This window comes from Mya arenaria, chromosome 14 (assembly GCF_026914265.1).
Source record: "Mya arenaria isolate MELC-2E11 chromosome 14, ASM2691426v1".
NCBI lineage: Eukaryota > Metazoa > Mollusca > Bivalvia > Myida > Myidae > Mya > Mya arenaria.
In genome coordinates this window covers 40,844,570-40,864,549 of record NC_069135.1, presented here as the reverse complement: position 1 = coordinate 40,864,549, position 19,980 = coordinate 40,844,570, and the positions used below count along the sequence as shown (strand labels likewise).

The following is a 19,980-nucleotide window of genomic DNA, read 5'->3' as shown; positions in this document are numbered from 1 at the left end:
GAAGGTCAAGGCTAAAAGATGCCAGACAAGCAGATATAACCAGGATAATATGGTTAGCAGGGTTTTATATTTTCACTTGGGGAATTATTCTTATTTGTGGCTGGGAAATATAACCCAAGGCAGTGGAGTAAACTTAATATGTTCTTAATTAGCTGAGAGTTAAGGTCAGATTAGGCCAGACAAGCATAAGGAATTATACCCAACTCACCATAATATAATAGCTACCTCATCCAGCATATTATGGTGGGTTGGGTATAATTTCTTACATGGGAAGCTATTCCCAATTGTTTGTTGGGAAGTATGCTTGAGGGATTTTAGCTGAGATTTACTCTCATAGATCATTTCTAACCAGCATAAGTTAATGAGTTACTTCGAAAATTATTTCTAAATATTTGTTGGGAAATATGTGTGAGTGCTGTAGATTTCCTTGCTGAGAACATGTAACCTAAAGTCCTAGGTTAAGCAAATCTAAACAGGAAGCTATTCCTGCTTGCTGGCTGTTATAGACTTTCTATTTGAAAGCTGCTCAAAGGGTTGAATTCACCAGATTAGTAGATTACCCTGCGTGATTTGGGAAGTATTTCCAAGTCGTGAGTTAGAAAATCCAATTTTGTTTGGCTATGAAACAAGGCGTTCGTTGCATGTGACGTATGCATGTGAAGTTTTGTAGGTTCGGTGTCTTTAGTTTTGTGTCTGTTGAGCTTCGACCTTGAGTCATTGTAAATTATTTGGCTACTGTACTTTTACTCCATGTTCCATGTAAGGTCTAGAAGATGCTAGATATCATATGCTTTAACAAGGGTTGGGTGGCTTGGTCACGTGTGTGAATCACAGAAACTATTTTCGGGTAAAGTTGTAGTTTTTCGCACTTGTGTCATTGTTGAATTGTACAGCCATGACAAGGAGAGGTATTTTATATTGACATCACATTTGAAAATAAAGCTAAATTAAAGATGCTGACTTGTGGATTTAACTTATGTATTCACAAATGTTGTTTATACATGCATTTTGAATGTAAAGTTAATTAACCTTATTTTTTCAGGGCAACGGTTGATAAAAGGAAGTACACACTTTGAACCCCAAAAAGCATTGTCTATAAATAGTTTATACTTATTTTCTCGAAAACTTCAAGACACTGAAATAGAAGATATTTTTGTTAACGATTTGTAAGTTTAAGTGTTTTTTTTTAAATACATTTTAAACTAAAAAAGTAGTATGTATTTTAAGTGTGAATACTGGCAAACACACAGTAGAAATACTTTTGCCATAATATCGTATACCTTGGTAGAGAAACAAGGCTTTCCTTTGAGCGTAATATATTGTACACATGTGTTAAATTGTCGACGATTTACAATATTTGTCTGTCTAAATATCTTTAGATTGAATAAAAAATAAAAGCAAAGTATTTCTTGTTTATCATCTAAAAATAATTTTGAGATGTATATGTCAAATGCTTTGGCGAGGCCATTGATTAAGTTTGTTGAAGCATAAGCATTGACTAGAGGTCATCTAAGTTTGTTGAAATCATATAACTCGTGAATGTGCCCCACAACCATGTCCTCTTGGTCATGCAGTTTTGTTTTGTTAATCTGAATTGATTAAGGGATACCTAAGTAAAACAAAGACTTCTTAAGCCGAAAACACTGAAGGGAAGGAGCGTAGCTTTCCTTGAACTCTCAAACATTGAATGTTATTGTTTACAACAATACGTCTTCAATCACGTATTTAAAATCAAAACACTTAAAGTAAGGAGCAGAGCGGAGTTTCCTCACGCTATCAAACATTAAACTTAATTGTATTAATATGTTTGTCTTAAACCCGTTTTCAAAGAATGAAAACAGAACAAGACGAGTTGCATGGTTATCTTTTTTATTTTATGAAAAGTGCAATGTAGGTATTTATGGGCAAATTAATTTTATAAAATAAACAAAATTAGAAATAGAATAAATGTATCACAACGTAACAATATAGAAAAAACTAACAAGACATGATGATATGTTGAACAGCTCTATGATGAGATTAAATGTATGTTTGCAGATGTATTTGTACCATTTTGATTCAAAACAATACCCTGTAACCCACCGAGGCAAATTGATTTTATTTAACAGAACAATTAAACAGTAAATTGAAAACCATATATGAAATCAGGGGGCATTTCATGAAGAACCATTCATATGAACCAACGAAGCAATATTTTACATATGAAGGATTTAAAACAGTGCAGTAGTGCTGTTGAAATATCCTTCATAGGAACAAACTTTCCCATGATTCTTGGTGAAATGATCCCCCAGAACTTGCGCTACTGAAAAACATGTTTCAAATTGTATGACAAATCGAATATAAAAACTACACACAGTGTATAAACTATTCGTGTCTTTGAATAGTTTCAGGGCTGTAAACAAAATAACTGTAATTTAAATAATAATTTGTGACTAAATATCAACTTTAAAATGGTCATTTTTATATTCAAATTTATTATTTATACAAAACACTGATTTGTTATGTAAAATATACGCTTTTTATCGTCGTTAATATGAGAGTGTGCTATTGCTAGTATGCTAAATGTCAACCATGATAACAATGAAATAAATAACAACGATTTAAATATGCATACTTTCTTTTAAATACCATTTAAATGACCAGAAGAACGCGAAGTGTATAAAAGAATTTCCCAAATGAAACATACACCTTTTGTTGAAACAGCTATTAAGAGATTTTACTTATTCGATTGTGTGCTATCTCTTTCATACTTAAAAAGCTTAGTTCAAAATCTAGTCTCCTGCTTATTACAATGCCTGGCGACATAGCAGAGAGGGGGGAGATACATTTATATAGACTCTAAAAATAACAGCTTGGCTGTGCACTTTTTTAAAAAGGGTATAATATGTGTGTGTGGGTGTGTGTGTGTGGGGGGGGAGGGGGGTTGTCTTATTTAATTTAGTTTGATTTTATTGTTTCCTTTTCGAAAAATGGAAATTATAATTATTATTACAATCTATCTTCAAGATAATTCAGTTTACAATGAGACAGCACCTTTATAACCCTGTGAAAAGGGAAGCAAACAAAATCCTCCCCGGTCAAAACACCTTCAACCAATTTAAGCATAGGTTGAAAAAGACGCTAATATATAAATTATTTTTGGCCATTTTCGCCTTTCCGTTGAAATTGTATAATATCAAATTTTAAAACGTATCTTCTTTCAACATTGAAGAAGAAGGTTTAAAATCATGGGGTAGTTTGTCTATCAATGCAATATTTCTGAGGGGCTTTTAATCTGGTAAACTTTGTCCTACATCATTTGTAACAACATAAACCTACTTCCAATGGTAACTGATTTAACCACCTATGGTATGATAACTATGATGTTTGTATATGTAACATAGTATGATATCAATATACACTTTTACAACAACAATAATATACATGGTTTACTCCTGTATGACTCTTGGCATTGATGTACGCAATTATAAACAAAACAATTTACAAATAATCATTTAGAAATCAAAAAATCTCACATTAGTATAACATTTACTTCTTAAATACCTTTTATGTAAGCAGCAAAACTGAATGAAATTTCGGAAAGTTTTCGGTTAACGTTATCAATTATTTCAGTATTTAACTTCCAAGAAATACGAAAAAATAGCCTAGCAATGTTTTTATTTAGATTTTATACCGAAAGAGTCAAAATGCCTTTAGCAAACGAAATAAAAGGCAGTTTCATTAACATGAGCTAATAAATATTTAGATCTTTAAACAGCATAGTTTCTCTTTCAAGGTTTTCTGTTTAAGCACAAGGCTCTTAGAGTCACTCCCTCGTTTCCTTGTGCTGTCCTTTGAGAAACCACAACAAACGAGCAGTTACAAGTGAGCGAAATGATCCAATAGGAATCTAAGCGCTGTTTATTGCACTAAATCAAATAAAAGTTGCTTATTCTTAACACTGGCCATTATTCCGTACAACTTTCCGCGAACAACACATTCCAGGCACATTTGGTCTCGAAGTATCGCCTTGCGCGAGATGTCTTACTCGAGATCACAGTTTTTGCACACGTCATCAGTTTAAGCGTAGAGGTAGGATCGTACGCATTTGTCCCAGTCCATGAGCGCATTTGGTACAATGGATTTAACGTGAACCATGGCAATGTATGTGTATGATTTTGCATAAACGATAATGAAATCGTTTCTACAGTCAGATACCTGATTGCTCGTTGTTTATAAATAAATAACATTGGAAAGAGAAAACAACAATCTCATTTACAAACATGCACATCCTTGACACTTTCACAAGTTTTGCATTTTACATGACAACACCAAACAAATTTACAGTTACACCTTTCCACAAGAGTCTTTTTAAAGGTATTATAGCCCCGGCCACAACACATCAAGTTACATCCGTCCATACCATCTGACCCTTTATTACATTCACGGCCGGAAGTGCCCAAACTTCCGGTCTCCTTATTAGCTTGGCAATAGTCTGGCGATTGCTCAAGGTACAGTAAGTCTTCATTTGTTGGCTTGTTGTATTTCCTATGTTTTCGCTTCAATTGTGTGCCTCTCTTGTTAAATTTCACTTCAACGGCTCCGTCGTACCTTTCCTTCAGACGTTCGCCGATTTCGCGGAAGGTTGGTAGCTGTTGCCAGCAAGTTTTAAGACTACATGAGCCGGAAACTCCGTGACATTTACAGGCAACCTTGGCATAGTTGTACACCGCCTGAAAATATAGATAAAAAGTATGAAATATCATGCATATTACAGAGATGTGAGGATAATGATAATTCAGCAATTTTGAAGCATGATCTTCGTTGATAAATTATTGTCACATTACAGCCGTTCGTGTGTTATGGACAAAAGAGATCGCCATAAATTCTATAACAATATGAAATCGGAGAATGATGCGAAGTGCACTCCTACTACCAAATAAGATGTACCATATTAATAATTATTTTAATTTACCAAAAAGGATGAATAAATATCCTAAATAGCAAAGGTTCTTATGAAGGATACTGTGTTTGATTTGAAGGAAAGGTGCAGAAAACACGGTATTTCTATCTAATGAGACGATAGTTGATCGCCTTTAATCTTTTAGGGTCCACCAATAAATTTTATGTGCGTCATTATTAAAACATAGTTACAATTTTGTTATCACTAATTAATCGTTTCCATAAATGCATTATTTTGTAAGTTGTTAAAGGTTTATCACTCAAATTTATGTTTGGTTTACATGTGTATGTATTGATTTTAAATAACATGATTTGGCAATAAAGGGGAAATATGATTCCATAACCTAGAGTTATTACTAGCTCATTATTTCCATCTTTTATTCAGCAATAGTTGCGGGAAGAGCATCGCAAATATTTATTCAAAACGACCTCCTGTTGGATTATGTTCATGGCCAGTTGAAATTATTGTGGTCTTTCAGATGTGATACCAGTTAGAAAAGACGAATTGAATTGAGTCTGAAACGGTTCGAGATATGAATGACTCCGATCAGGTTGGCATCTGTAAGGGGTTTTATGCTATATCCGTTAGATATTGAGAATACTAACAGCCATGGCGTGTTTTTGAATAGGATTTAATTCAAAATAGGTTTCAAATAATCTGGTCGGTGTGAATTTGCGGCTGTTATCAATAAGATTCAGTTGGCTGTAACAAGAATTAAGGAGTATGGCTTTTATTTGAATTAATTGAACATCATAAGAAATAATAGCTGCTGGATATTAGGCAAATTAATTTGTTTGTGGGATTTTGTCAGCTCATGAATTTTAAAAAGTGAAATATTTAAATATTTAAATAACAATTATATCATTCATAAAATTGAAACATAAATAGCGCTAATGTACCGCAAGAGATTCGACCCTACTTTCTGGGTATAGTTTGCACTGAGGAAACTTATTAAAAAATTGCCAGTTCTTTGTAATGTAAATGATTTTTCTCTACTTTCACTTCTTAATAGCCGCTCCCGTTTGAATGTCGGAACCAAATCATTAGCATTGATTAAATTATAGATAAAACCTACTTTGGCGACGTGAATATGTGAGAATAGAATGATTTTGACGCAACCAGTGTAATACAAAGTTTGATTGCATCTTGTCAATTATATTAAATTGATACTAAGTTGAGATTTTTATCTGATATTGGTATTAATAAATGTATATGTGGTGTCATTTTTAACAATTACTCCTAAAATTGGCCAATTTCAATTGCAGTTAAACCATATTACAAATTGTTCACAATTGTTTGATGATCTTAAATATAAACGTTTTGCATTGTTATCAGTTCGCATAAATTAGTTTTTCTGTCACAAGTGAACACAACCTCGTGGATATGGCACAGGAAATTTGGGCCTAGACAATGCAACTAGTTCGGATCAACCCTTTTGACGTCAATATATTTTATATAGATGCACACATTTTGAAGTAAATTGAACAATTACTTTAATAAGCAGCCTACTCCCACTAATTTCTTTTGAAATTAACATAAAGCAGATATCTAACCTCAGGATCATGTTTTATTCCTTGCACTACGCCTGTGTACGAACAAAATAATTCAAAACAGAGTAGTTGCACTTAACGTGGTTATCTTGTCTGCTGTGTGCGTTTAATCTTCTGTTTATTGAAAATGCTCGGCCAAATGTCTGTTCGCAATTTTCTAAATATTTTTTCTTGATTACTCTATCGAAAGCTTCTAAGAAATCTAATAATCGTGTTTTTGTCAAAACAGATGTGTTTGAGAGCTAGAATTTAAAACGGGGTCTGGTTTTATGAACAAATTTAAGTTGCCTAGCAAATTCAGCAGTGACTTTTTGGCTACCTGGTCAGATTGTTAGTAAAATATATTTCACGCGGGGACGATTTTTTCGTCTTATGTTTTGTCCTAAAACCGGACCCTTGTTATCACTAGGACCCTTGATATCACTCACATTTCATATTCCTTGATTTCGCTGACCATTCTAAGTTGGTAACCCAAACATTGCTCATAAACGGTTTATTTAAGTATGTGTAGAATGATTTTTTGTCTTTTCTTTGTTTTTGTATGTTAGTTTGGATTTTGGCGTTTGATCCGTTTGTCAATAAAACAAATAACAATAGGTTAAGGATTGATTGGCGTGTCTCTCTAGTTTCCCTTGTATTATAGAAGTAATCAAGTCAAAGATCTCCCATGATTTTCCCAGAAAACAGCTTTGAAGTTTTGTTTGTTAAAAAGTAAATATATTACACGATAGAAACCAAAAACCGCGAAGATGATCAACTTTATTCAAGAATGTAAAAACAAAAGTCTAAACCATTCCTTTGTAATCCATTAGAACAGGTTTTTTCTCATTCACTAAACGTTTAATGAATGGTTTATTCTTGACAAATTACCCTTTAATTCACACAGGTGGCACAACTTCAAAGGAATCGAAATAATCATTAAAATTGATTTTAAATCTGTAATCTTTGATCAGCGATTTTTATATCTAAGCACAGCAATTATAGAAAATAAAAAATCATAATATTTATGGCTGTGAACAATACCTTCAATGCATGTTTCGTTTAAGGCTGTATACATACAAGTTCATTTATTTCTCATTTTATAGGTATTTCTAATAAAGAAAAAGAAAGGGACATTTATGAAAAGAGTTTATGGCCATTTAAATGAAAGCTTTCTTTCTACATTTATTTAATATATTTTTTCTTTTCATATGGGAGTTTATTAGTTCATGACTAACTTGCTGTCGTCAGTAACGTTTTATCAAATTCCGCTTAAAAGATGTGATTCACATTTAAAAATGTATGCAGTGTATATTATTCTTCTTCAGGTGTTTGTAAAAGCATTACTTATGTATTTTAACATATAGTCTCAATTTTATTATATCAGCATTATATCAATATTTAATGCAAGAAGAAAGATAAAACATGGTCTACAGTATTTAACTGTTTAAAAACTCAAATATGATTTCCTCCCCTTATTTAGGAATTTCTGTCTGTGCATAAAATACTACTGATATGTCCGCTTATTCATGGTGTTGTGCCTCTCAACACGTCTGTGATAACGTATTTCTAGTCTCCCTTCAACGAATTCAATGTCTTATGACTCTATCTAAGCCTTTACCACCCTTTTAAGGTTTCTTAGTTCTATATCATACGTTCCTCCCTCAGTCTCAATATAATGCTTTCTTTCCCAATTAATGGTTTCTTAATTCATTTTAAAACTTTCCTTTCCCAATTTTGGGTCTCCTGTCTCTATATAATACTTTCCTCCCCAATTTAGGGTTTCATCACTCTATATTATACTTTCTTCCCAATTTAGGGGTTCCTGTCTCTATATAATACTTTCCTCCTCAATTTAGGGGTTCCTGTATCTATATAATACTTCTTCCCCTAATTTAGGGTTTCCTATCTCTATATAATAGTTTCCTTCCTCAAAGTAGGGTTTCCTGCCTCTATAATGATACTTTCCTCCCCAGTTTAGGGTTTTCTATCTATATGTTGTGCTTTTTACACCTAAGAATAATATACATCAATTACCTTTTCTATAAAGAAAAGTTATCTCAATTGGGGTGTGGGTTTTTTCGTCGCTTAACAGTACTTATCTCACTTTTTTTGGTGTCATTTATTTAAAATTATGAAAATACCTCAACTGATAAGATGACATTATTTCGCAGCTGAGGTGTTTTGAATTGAATAAACTTGTGTATACTCAAATATGTCGTCTGTTTTCATAAATCATGACGCCCGCGTCAACTACTTGTTAAAAAGTTAAGAAAATGTATCATAACAGTAACAACTCGAATGAAACCAATTAGGAGAAGTATGACACATTTATGTCATAGATTTTTATATTTGAAATGATTTTATCAGGATTTGTCTATGTAATAAATATGTTACAATTAAAATATAAACTTTATTTGAAAAATGTCAACATGATGTCTTTATATCTAATACTTTCAAAAATAATAATAAAAACTAAATGGGTTTGTACTTTTAGTTAAATTTTGCAGACTATCTCATTTTAACCCTCCTTAGCGTTCAGGCCCAAGGCTCGCCAATGGAATCGCCGAAAGAATTCACTTTAATTCATTTTAGGAGAGCCTGGGCAACCAAGTATCCTTGAAGCAGATTACAACTGCCAATTTTTCATTTAGTCATTAATTGGTTTCATTAAATGGGCTGTATAAAAACTCGCCAACTCGCGCTAGCTAGTGTAGAGGTATTTCGCGCCAAACACTAAGGAGTTCAAATTAAAAGTGGTAACATTTTCATTTTAAAGCTCCTCTTAAGTTATTCGTGTGAGGTCGCCAGGAGTGTTGATATCTTTATGATTATCATATCATATCGTTTTAAGTCATCTATGCAAATCGATTAAATTCCAATCAGATAAAATCAGATTTCAACAAAAAAGTATTTACAAAATCATACGTATATATCAGAATGCTCAATGGTCGAACATTAATAGAAATGCGTGTGAAGTGTCGAATTATTCCCATACATTTAAAAGGACATATAATTATTATAGGATTACTCCTATTGCTGGCTAAGCGTTAATGAAATCGCTTTTATATATTTATGTTATGGAGAAAAATGGTTTCAGATTGGTTGAGGCTGTCGTTTGGTAAACTTCAAATTAAATATTGTTCTCAAATATAAGCTAAAGTTCCTGGGAATTGCTGGTTTTAAAGGACCCGACCCACATATAGATTAATTGTGGAAGCCTGGTGACTTTGTGTTATTTTGGGACCATTTGAAAGAGTTCTGTGTTTCTAAAAAATAAATATGAAGGAAAAGAAAATCATGAATCAATTTTAATTTTGTTAGACGTCAAAGTTGTAAAAATGTATATTCAGATGAAACAAGAAGCAAATATATACAATGTAATAATGTATATGTTATGTAGTTATTTAAAGATGCACTCTTACTCACAAAATAAGATTTACCACAATTAATTCAGTTGTTTAAATTTACCGTAAAGGATTAATGTATGTCGAAAACAATGGTTCTAATGTAGGATACAGAGTTTAATTTGAAAGAAATGAGCATAAAAAAACGGTATTTCTATCTTATAAGATTATAGAAGACCACTGTAAATCTTTTAGCATTCACCAATCATTTAATATTTTGCGCTTTCTGCTATTAAATACACGGTAACAAATTTGCTATCAGTAATTAATATTTTCCATAAATGCATTATTTAGTAGGTAGTTAAAGGTTTATCACTCAAAAGCATGTGTGCTGTACATGTGTATGTATTGATTTTGAATAAGAGTGTCACTTTAACATATACAAAAGTTATATAGGGTCACCTGGATTGAATAATATCAAAGGTCACGACTCCCACCAGTATGCTAGCTGGTGTGCGGGTCGGATAACTCAAATGTGTGTGTGTAAGCTTATTTATACTAGCACTCGGGCCTTGCCCATTCGGCGAGTGTTAAGAGTGTTAGTCATATTAGGTTCTTTGGAGCATAGTGCACAGACAGAAATGAACCCTGGTTAGAGCTACCCTGGTTCTTTAACGTGCACCAGTGTATAGCACTGTCACACGGGGCCCCCATTTAACGTCCCTGCCGGAAGTAGATTAGTATATTTTTATTGATGCCACGGGGAATCGAACCTGCGACCCCTGGACTGATAGTCAAGTGCGTTACCACTAGACCACGGATCCGCCATATACCTCAAATAACACCAATGGAATGATGGTCCAAAAACGGTCAAATAGGGATAGAAAAAGTTCCTATTTGGATTGACAAATTAATGATTGCACGTAGGAAATTATACCTAGATAAATGTTGTATTATTTTTAAACGATGAATTATAAGACATGCACATTGTAGCCAAAAATTACTGTGTTTTTACTTGTCCACAGTTAATGGTATATTTGTCTTAAATAATGGTCGTTTTATACATCATTGCCATAAATAATTGTTTGTTTTGAAAATATCCTTAAAATCGAGCTTTTGTTGTATTTTGAAACGAGTCGCAACGTAATTGGTTCATTGTACACAAACATTGCACTTCAAACTATAATCACAAATAATTGTTGTTAAATTTGCAAGAATAAGTTATATTTGGGATTCCAGTAATTTGTTTAAGTGTAGCGTAAAGATAGCGCTTTTTTCGTGTTTTTATTCTATTTTTGTCAAATTAGAATAATTCACCGGAAATGTTTATTTTTTTTCCTAGAAATATCCGGGTTATTTTCCAAAGTTTGAAGTACGCTGTGGTTGTGTGTTATTGTCAAGGTGGCCGTATTTTCTTGGTAAATTACCGGAATGTAAATAATAATAACAATAATTGTAATTATAATATAGTTAATATGTATATGAAACACAAAAAAACTGTAGTTTATTAGCAATTAATTATGTTCTGTTCTGAATAACATCCAAATGTTAAAATAGTAAACTATTAATGTGTTTTCGTCGAAGGAAATTTAAGTGTTGAGTATTACATAATTAACATGTCGCTAAGTTACATTCAATGGCTCAATATGGAACGTTAATTAACTGTCAAATAACAATTTAACATCATACCATTTAATTTGTTGTAACATTTCGATACATAGTAATTCAGTCAGTAAAATCACTGATTAGAAATATGATTTACGACAGCCCTACACAAAGGGAAAGAAAATGTTTTTAAATGAACTTTTTTTTTAACTCAACGCTCCAATTATTTATACCATAAATACGGCAGATGCAAATTAGACATTGATATGTGAATAGAGAATTATTTGTACGCATATGATGAATGAAATATTATACGTCGAATGCTATGTTTGGTACCTGAAATCTGCCAAGTCTTATTTTCGCATATATATTTCTTTGCAGCGAAAGGGCGAAAATGCAACAATGTGAAAATGCGGAATCACTCCACATGTCGGGGCGAAAATGCGACATCGCGAAAATAACCAAATTTGTTGGGCGAAAATACGCCAGCGAGTTTTCACATCGTTGCATTTTCGCCCTTGCGCTCCGAAAACTCGAAACACGAATGGCAGAATTCAGACACCGTAGTTAATCATACGATACAACTACAAATTGTTTAGCTATTATGTAACATTTAATTTGGTGATGAATTGATACGAGACACGAATGTGTACCGCAACCTGATACAAGTCGGAGATCTATTTCACAAAAACTTGAAACTTTGACAAACAAAATTATAAGCTATTTCATAAGTTAACTGTTTGTCAACCAGGGTACATATTTATGAAGAAAGTGAAATTACATCTGACACATAATGGATATCAGTATGCTTTGATCTTTTGGAAAATCCCAGTCCTATCCAATGTTTTCATACTAGTGATAGACATTATCTCTGGTCCATTTCTTAATTATTCATGTCGTAAAATCTAATGTCCGCCCGTATGTTTTGGCTGAATGTCCCTACGATATCTCTACCAAGTACCATTGGAAATATAAAAAAAGGAAAACATTTTTAATCGTAATTATTAAAGTGTGTGCATTTTGCAGAACATGTTTTTTTTCTTCAGTTTTAAATTAGAATATTGCAAACGAATCGACGATTTCGTGTATTCTATTAGCACTTAAGTTCTTCAACCATTTAATTAGCATTTAACACTTGGAAAACGGCTCTGTATTTACATCATCAATTGTTTCTTAGCGGATGCTGAAACGAAGCTACGTCCTGTAATTATGAAATAAAGGTAGATCACCATATTGGTCATTAGAGAAGATTATGATCATGACATTATGTACAACTTATATACTCATTTGTAATGATGTTTAAGTCTATAGTCGTCATATATTCAATTATATATTGAAAATGATTGTTCCACCATGTATACATATACGAATGTCAAATAAAAACCTTGTACTAACTTTGATGATTGCAATAGCACTTTTTTCAGTGCATCCTTTGTATGTCAATAATACTAGTCGCTATCAGCTTAGTTTAGTTGTAATGTTGATATGTTTATAGGAAAACATAACACAAAAACTGTAAAATTTACGTGTTATAATATATGTTTTGTTCTGTATACTTTTTTTAGTTTGATAGATTTGTGATCTACAATTCCAGTTCATCCTTAAAAAAGTTGATTATAATATATATTTAATATTTCACACTACATTGTATAATTGTAATTGTAATATATTTAATATGTATATGAAACACACAAAAAAAACTGTAAAGTTTACGTGTGATAAATTCTGTTCTGTTCTGTTCTGTAATCTAATTGCTTTTTTCTTGTTTTAAAACTTCTTGAAAACAGTTGGGGACAAATCACGCGTACTTAGCTTTAAGCCATGCTTAATCATACAGTAAATGTGATGTAAGCAGTAAATTTGACGTAAGCAGTAAATGTGACGTAAGCAGTAAATTTGACGTAAGGGGTAATTGTGACGTAAGCAGTGAATGTGACGTAAGCAGTAATTGTTACGTAAGCAGTAAATGTGACGTAAGCAGTAAATGTGACGTAAGCAGTAAGTGTGACGTAAGCAATAAATGTGACGTGACTGAAAAAAAGAACATGGCGGACCCCATGGCGTCAGGGTTTGATAGTCATGGTTACCTTAAGGATAACTGGTTCTATTTCAGTAGAACATATTTCAAAGTATGCCAAAAACTGCTCATTTCGAAATTTAACGATAAGATGTATTTCTGCGTGTTGCCTTTGATATGTAATTTACATCGCACGGATGAACCCAACGTTAGACGCCAACGTTCATTTGTGCTCGCAAAATGCGTAATCGTTTCTTAATTCAACAGACACAAACTCCTGCGATTTTCCATTTAAAACACCGCAGACGTAGGAGTGCTTTAACTTTTTTTATAATTGAGAAATTACCGTTTAAGAATAAATTCAAAAATAGGAAGTTTTCAAAGAGATATGACTACAAAAGTGTGTTTTGCATAAGCCCCTTGTTATATCATACGCAATCAATTAATTACAGGACTATTTTTGTGATCGAAACCGAACGATGTAGATAATCTTAATTAATTGGTACATAATTTATAATCCTGTTTTTGAAAACTGCTGCAAAATGAGAGACTGCTCAAGCTAAATATTCGAGGTAAGGGTTATTGGAACGCTTATGCATACCTTAACTTAAATTATATGATGTTTCAAGATGAAAGTTAATTAAATCCAACCGGGATAAGAATTCAGAGTGCACTATAACGGTATAATAGCAGGATGCTGAAAAAACGAATACGTAACTGTTCCATTCTGTACTTGGAAAATCAAAGACTTGTCTTGTTGGATTTTGAACTAGAGATTGGTTAACAAATGTTCTGAACAACCATGTTAAACATCGATAATGAATACAGCATCAACATTCAAAAATGCACACACTTATTTGATTGAAAATGATGTTTAATGCCTTTTGGTGTAATAAAGGGTAATACTTATTGGTTTTGTAATGTTCACGAACAATAACATGCATAACGTTATGATTGTTTTCGAATTGAGTTCAAAACCACCAGTACAAACATCTTAATAAATTAACATAAACTAGTAAAATTTGCCAAATGCAAGACATTTGATAACCCACAACCCATACATATTCATTCATTCACGTTTGTGAATGATGCACCTTTTTTACGAGCACACCTACTGTGGTTTTCAATGCCCGCCTTTTAACCTCAGTTTTTTTTTACAACAAAAGCTACTAATGGTTACCAATGGATGTAAACTGAAAAAGGTTCACTCCTTTCTTCAATAAATGTATCCATTCTAATGTTTCTGGTGTCCCACATCAAATAGAAGTTATTAAAATGTTAATATAACTCTTAATAAAACTTATCAGCAGATATTTATTTCATTATAAACATGAGAAAGTATGTTTTCGAAACTCTCCCCGTTCATTCAGTACCACTGATATGATCAAGCATTATGCCTTTTCGTGTGCGGTCGACACTTTTCAGCCTTAACTGATGAATGACCGCAAACTGTTATGACAACTTCATTTCGACATTCATGACCACGAAAACATTTTATTAAAAGTATTATTTTTTTATTAGAAATTGATGGAACTGAATGTTTATTCTTCATTTCTCCACCAGTAAATTATAATGTATTTAAGGGTGGTCATCCCTTTGACCAAGCTCACTGCCTATTACTGTAATAATCTATTGCGATTGGCATTACAAATTCAATCAAATGTACGATGTGTGTATATGTACTATTTTATAATCATTTTAATGATACCAGTGACGTATAACGGGGGCTCCTTGACCAATACCTAAAATTGTATATTTTCATCATCGACAATGATGGTTATGATCAAGGCATGTCTAAAACTCTGATTATGGTAGTATCGAAAACACAATCTAATTTGTTTGTTGTACTCAATACTTTCAAAATAAACAGGTATTTTGTGATGCTTAACATTACTTAAGCGTTTTTAAAAGTCAATAAAAAATGACAAACGCTCAGAGGTTGAAACTTATAAGAACACACCGAATATACTTCTCAGGGTCTATCCTATCTCCATCCCTAATGCAATCTCTAGCTAAATAATACACCTGGACTGGATTGAGATTTCTTTGAGTTTCTTTCTTACCACTGTAAACATGTGGTTGATTTCTAGTGATTTTAAATATTATTGTTCCGATAAAACTAGTTAATAAACACATAATGCGTATTAACATGTTTATCTGTTTCACAATTTTTACTAATGTTCATCATATTTATCGCATTGAGATGTTATCTTCATATTTTATGTAATTTATAAACATTAAACGGTTATAAATTCTGTATATGCTCCACAAAATGACAATGAATATAACTTAACCAGCAACAGGTGTGATCGTATGTATCTCACTAATAATATCATTTTCTGTAATTTCAAATGTAAGCAGATCGGATCATTTTTGTAAAAAATAAATGCATATATTCGGGAGAGTGGGCTAGTGGTGAAGGTATCCGCCTCACATCAAAGAGAGATTGTGAGTTCGATCACTACCAGGGGTAATACTACCGCATGGTATCTCAAAAAAGTCACCAATACTGGGTTGGTATTCCATATATAACTTTGTAAATTAATCATATGGTTATACATCGTTGACTTCATTTACTCTGTTGGTCAGTTAATAATAACTAGTAATCTCATTAGCTACATCGTTCTTAGATCCAATTAAGACCAATATTGAATGCCAGTCCTGGTGACCCAAGAAACGGACTCAATAGTTATTTTAATCGGCTTTCAGCGATCTTCATAATCAAGCTGAATTAAGTAAGCATAAGCTAAATGATACAGTTTCATGGAAACGTAAATAGAATAAGTATGGTGTGTGTCTAATTTACATTTTCAATTTATCGACACTCGATACAAGTTTTTCATTGTATGTTTATTTTGATTAACGTTCGAAACTGATACAGGGTTCACTATGACCCTCAGAGACGTATTCTGAATTTATTCAAGATCAGATTGTCAACAAATCAAAGCCAGTATCACTTGAAAATAAATCTAAAATAAATATTTGAAGATTCCTAAACAATTAGGCGCACTGATACAGTGTGTACCCGTATCTTACCCAAACTGACAATAATGTTATACGAACTTAATTGAATTTTATCAATCACTCTTACTGAAAACCTAGCTCTTAACAATTCTGCTTTCTTTTCTACTCTGATAATTTGGACTTAATTATTGCGACATTACAACGTGAAAACCAATCAAATAACAATTCAAACGATTTGTATCAGTTCTGTAAACACACATTTAGATAAATGCTGAAAAGATTTTTAAGACAGAAAGAGTATATGCATATTTGGACTATCCAAACATTTACCCCATGCATAGCATTCGATTTCTTATTCCATTTAAGCAAGTGCATTTCATGCAAAGAATAATGTAAAAAATGCAAATTGTCTATTACTTGATACCTTGAAATTAACTTACACTAACGTCACCGGTATTCAAGAAATCACTTAGTGGCTAATATCAATTACACACAGGTTACATGATATGAAGAATTAGATGGTCTAGTTAATGTAGACCCTGAAAACAATGGGAAGACACTAACACCTGTTGAACAGGAGCGCCTTAATGACAATTATTTATCTTTAGTTTGGGGTATTAAAGAGTAAACGGTGGTTACACTCGATTTACTTGTCGAATTCTCCGATAGCTGTTTAATTTATTGCCAATGTATTTTTGGTTTAAGAATCTTGATATGCATTTAAAGTGTATAAGATTACAATCAGTGCACCCTTCAATGTACAACCGCTAACACCGCTATCAGATTGCTTAGATTGATACTTATAATTGTTCTACAACAACGACTACAGTCACTACCACTACCACTACTACTACTTCTACTACATCTACAACTACTACTACTACTACTACTACTACTACTACTACTACTACTACTACTACTACTACTACTACTACTACTACTACTGCTACAACTACAACTACTACTACTACTACTACTACTACTACTACTACTACTACTATACTGTTGCTTCTATTGTCACTACTGCAACTACTACTACTACAACAACTACTACTACTACTACTACTACTACTACTACTACTACTACTACTACTACTACTACTACTACTACTACTGCTGCTGCTGCTGCTGCTGCTGCTGCTGCTGCTGCTGCTGTTGCTGCTGCTGCTGCTGCTGCTGCTACTACTACTACTACAAACACCACCATCACTACAACCACTATCACTACCACTACCACTACTACTTCTACTACTAAAACTATACTGCTGATACTACTGCTATAACTTCTGATACTACTGCTACTACTGCTGTTACCGCTGCTTCTGCTGCTACTACTGCTGCTGCTGCAGCTGTTGCTACTGCTACTGATACTGCTACTACTACATCTTATACTAGTATTACTACTACCACCACCACCAACCACTACCTCTACCACTACTACTCCTATACTTCTTCTACTGTTTAACTTACATAACGAAAATGAGTTTTTTTGGTATTGACAACGCACATGATTTGTCGTACCTGACAAATGCCTTTTACAAGCCCTTAAATAGTTGAAATGTTTTATTTCTTCCCTCACTCTTTTCAAAGCCGCAATACCTCATGCCAAATGACCTGATTAATTATAAGACTACCAGGCCAAAGACTTACAGTCACATTATACCACTATGGTTGCCAGTTTATCTGTCGCACTTTCACCCAAAAGCTCTTCGAGCGAGCGGAAAATGTCGTGTGCAGCGACATTCTGAAGTCTGATTAGTTACTTGGCATGAAGTTTGTCCTGATCGAACAATTCATAATAATCAAGCAGGTTTTCAATTACGAGATCGGAAGAAAAAATGAATTTAAATCACCAGAACTTAAGGTATTCAATGGACTATCGTGAATGTTGGATGTGGCCTAATAGTATAATGGTATTTTAAAAGGGGGTTGATGTGTAGAGAAAAAAAAAAACATATTTCGAAGCAAATGTTCCAACCAAGCTTTTGTGGCCTTAAAACTGGCAAAACTGCCAATTCACGTTCAAATCCAGTTGAAATAATGTACCACCTTTTTAGCCTAAAATGTTATTATAGGGAACTTCTTTTAAGGCCCAGTCACCCAAAGTCGCTTTATGTGTTGATCCGATCGTGTCCATTGTTCTGTTTAATTTCGCCACTTCCAGATATTCAGTGTTTAACTTTAAATCCTCATTTTATAGTTTGTTATTGCAAGTAGTTTTTTCTTACATAATATCAATCATCAAGCAATGCCTTTCATACAACCGGTTTATATATGGTGTCACCAGTCACCCCAAATAAGTATAGTGCCAATGGCTTAATCGAATAACAAGCATAGGATTATTATAATTATACATCGAATACCTTGATGCGTTACGTTGCCAATACTTCATGCTGGTATTGTAGAAATTAATACAGTGATTGATCTACTACAAAATCGTTAATCCGTGATGTCCCTGCTGTTACTGCAAATAACATCATTTGCGATTTTGCATTTTTATTTTGCGAATGTTTGAGCACAAGTAAGAACTTCAATTGATCTGGTTTGGCTATATAGTCTGTCAAGATATAATTTTCTTGTATATCATTTCAGCATATCTGAGAAATACTGAAATTTATCCTAGAAAATAATTTTATTAGAACATTAACTGTTTTCCTAAACCTTTTCCTCCAATACGTCTGACATTTTAACTACTTTTTACCAGTACATAAAGTTTTAAAGTTCGCCTCTTCACAGAATTACAGGCAAAGGTGTATGAACATTTTGTATGCAAACTGAAGGTAAAATAAAGAAACTAAAACAATAAGGATTAACAAGAGAACGCTGACGTTGATGATGTCATAAATGTCTCATTTGAGACGCAAGACAACATAACATGTTAAGGAAGGAGAACGACGGCTTTGATATAGCTTTCCAAAATAGCTTGTTGATCTTATCTACAGATGTGTCTTCATAGTAAATATTTCAGCTAGCATGAGGCACCCATGTAAATATTTGACTGATACTCTCTAAATGTTTTTTCAGCACATGACCACGAGCAAGATAAACCATTTGGCATTAGTAAATGCGACGGTAGGTACAGTATATAAGATCGTTGATGACAATATTCCTTTTACATATGGGCCCCTTTTTATCTTCGATCGTATCAACACTAACATTGCAGACCTTGCTGAAGTCATAGATGTTAATTTGAATTGTTTGAATTCCAAATGCTCAGTAATAGATACGTCTCTTAAATCAACAAATACATTTCAGACGTGATAGAAGTAATTTTTGAGTTATTTAAATTCCTAATACCAAATTAATCTGACCACAACGAACTTGCGTAGTGTTATAATTTCAAGGGGCTCTTAATTACGCCTAATCCCGTTGCATCACCCTTGATCTTTTCTTAAGTACTATTACTTGGATTAAGGGATTAAAACACAAATCCTGGGATCATCCATGCCTTTGCTGTTTGCCTAGACGCCACAATGTCTGTTTTATTCGCATTTCCACACTCAAAATAGTACTTTCTTTCAGTGTAATAAACACCTTTTAAACACCTTTGTCTAAAAGAATTTTATAATCTTATCA

The 19,980-nt window shown here is 33.0% G+C and overlaps 1 protein-coding gene across 1 annotated transcript in view; it reads right to left on the bottom strand.

The window, feature by feature from the left end:
* Window positions 1-1,870: 1,870 nt before the first annotated feature.
* The window catches only part of LOC128216672 (protein Wnt-5a-like), a 51,869-nt gene continuing 33,759 nt past the window's right edge, over window positions 1,871-19,980 (bottom strand). Inside the window, exon 5 of the mRNA XM_052923297.1 lies at window positions 1,871-4,712. Within this exon, the coding sequence (XP_052779257.1) occupies window positions 4,251-4,712 (462 nt within the window). The 3' untranslated portion in view covers window positions 1,871-4,250. The remainder of the gene's footprint in view (window positions 4,713-19,980) is intronic.